We start from the raw sequence: 2,500 nt of genomic DNA on the forward strand, positions 1-2,500 counted from the left end.
ATGAATACATAAACACAATTACATTTGCATAATCATAATCTCCATACACACAGAAAGCTAAAGCATCTAGTTGATATTTTCATACAACATTCGTGGTGTCGCGTCCTCATTAAAATGCCATTAGCGCCTCTTTCTTTTTTCATATTGGTCTTTTTTTTGTCGTCAACCTGATGTTTATCAACTATATAAAGAACATTAACATTCAGCAACCAACAGAGATTACAGCGGGGTTGACAACGTACCAGCGATACAGAGCCCCGTCGGCCGTAGCGAACACTGGCCGGCGCCCTCACTGACAGACTCGCAAGCAGACCGAGATGGCCAGGTCGTTGCGTCGAGGGGCACGTCGGTATCAACGAATTTACCAGTTGATCGGTCTATTCAAGATTTCGGCGAACGACACGACGGGCAACGGTCGTCGTACCAGATCACTAGGCGACATTAACATCCGCTCAAGACCGCCGGTCAGTGTCCGCTGTGAGGACGGGGCTTTCGCGTCTCCTAAACATCCTCAGTGGAAGAGCACAGCCTACTGGGGGCAACTACGGATCCATAACTACATCGACGAAGCACCAGGGGAACACCCAAACTACACATTCATAAAGGAGCCACGGTGTCACAGCAACCACGGTCATTAACATCGAACAAGGGTCTACACAGCAGGAACACCGATCCAAGACACGGGATAAGGAGGTCGCCAAGACACTCATAAGGGAGAAAATCAACTTTACCCAAGACTCCAGCGCGGTTGACTCACCTGTCAACCTGTCTATCTTCTCTTTCCATTTCCACCGCCTCCACCACTGTGAACAACAGCAACAACAACAGAAACAGTCAACAACCTCTAGTACTTCTCAACCAGATACAAGTAACTTATGTAATGAACTGATTTCAAACACCGTAAACAGACGATGAATTATATCACCGATGCAAATGTAAATAGCTTAAAATTTTAGGAGTAACATTGATAAAGGTGGAAATAGAGTGATGTTACAATTATCTTTATCATTTTATGTTTATTTTCACAATTAATCATTATAATAACAGTTTATCACGTATTTGATAACACTGAAACCAACCATATCTTCCTGACTATGAAATACGTACTGCCCCATTTTCTCACAAAAATGGACAAAACCGCTGCAATAAGCAAATAGCTACTGACTGAGCAAAAACATGAATATGGATGTGCGATAAAGATAATCACTTCTCACATAAACTATATATTCGAAGTGCAAAAATCGAGAAAGAAAATGACAAATACTTCTTTTAAAAAAAACACTAATCTTATACTGTACTTACCTCTTCAGTCTTCTCTCCTCCTCCTTTGTTTCCGTCTCCTCCGCTTTGTACACTATTCATCTTGAACTTTTGTTTTGATTCCCGTCTGTGTTACTTTTGATTTCTTATTTTTGTACTTCTTTTCATTCACTTTTTTTAAATTTTCCTTTCTTTTTGAGTTTGTTCTGTTTTGATTAATGTGCTCTTTCACGACCACTTTTGGAATTGTTTGATTTTATGCTTTTTGATATCTATCAGTCACTCTGAAACACTAACTAGCCCGTGTAGGAGAGGGGAGGGGGTGCGGGATAAGGGGTGTGGGGGGGGGGGCTCGGGGGGGGGGGCACAGGCGATGGCTGCTTGGTGTCCTGCGATCCTCCTTCAGTTAGGGTTCTCGTTTCAGTCACTGAGCGGGTAACGGGTCACGCGAGGTCATCCCAGGTTAACAGTCGTTTCCATATCAACAACTAGTCTTTTGCCCCACACTTGGACGATCTGCCTCCAACAGCACAGGTCACTAAAGGTCGAAGCACGCGGCACTAAGAGAGATCTTGACTCGAAAATCGCGACACCCAGAGCCTAGCTGTGACCTACGCGTCTCTGGTGCCGACCTGCGACTAGGGGAGCGGCGAGAAGGGGAAGGACTCGGGGAGAGATAAGTCGCCAGGGTGTGTGTTAGGGTGACAAGGGTGATAAGCCGCAGGGAAGATCCGTTACCACCAGCCAATGTGACCCTTAACAAGCACCTTCTGCTTTACACTAAACACACAGTACTTCGGTTACTCGTTAGGTCCTTTTCCCACTTCCCTTTCTCGTAAAATTCGCCTGCGTTGAGAGTCCGGATGACACTGGTCTCCTTCGCGCTCCGTTTGCCTACGCTGGTCTGGAAAGAAATAAAAAAAAGGAATAAATTCGGGGAAATAGAGTTTGATAGATTCAAATCTTTGATTGGTTGTGATCTAAATATTTCAGTGAATGAAGGTAATTTTCCTCTTTCTTTCTCTCTTTTTTTCCTCTCTGTGTTTCTCTATCTCAGCCCCCCCCCCCCCCCAACATCATGTTCTTTCTAAACACCCTCTCTCTACTTTCTTTCCCTCTGCGGATATTTTCCTCTCCTTCAACTAAAACAACAACATTGGTGTTTCTAAAGGATTCTAATAGCACGGTAGCATCCTCTATGGATCCTGAAAGCAACGTGGCATTCTTATAGCTCTCAGTA

At 44.2% G+C, this 2,500-nt stretch overlaps 1 protein-coding gene across 1 annotated transcript in view; it reads right to left on the bottom strand.

Annotated features, from left to right (window-relative positions):
• Window positions 1-2,500, bottom strand: part of LOC125043485 (inactive dipeptidyl peptidase 10-like) — a gene marked incomplete at its 3' end in the record, with an annotated part of 506,263 nt that overhangs the window by 345,081 nt on the left and 158,682 nt on the right. Inside the window, 1 exon segment of the mRNA XM_047639586.1 lies at window positions 1,303-2,164. Within this exon segment, the coding sequence (XP_047495542.1) occupies window positions 1,303-1,362 (60 nt within the window).

This window comes from Penaeus chinensis, chromosome 34, assembly GCF_019202785.1.
Source record: "Penaeus chinensis breed Huanghai No. 1 chromosome 34, ASM1920278v2, whole genome shotgun sequence".
In the NCBI taxonomy this organism is placed as follows: Eukaryota; Metazoa; Arthropoda; class Malacostraca; order Decapoda; family Penaeidae; genus Penaeus; species Penaeus chinensis.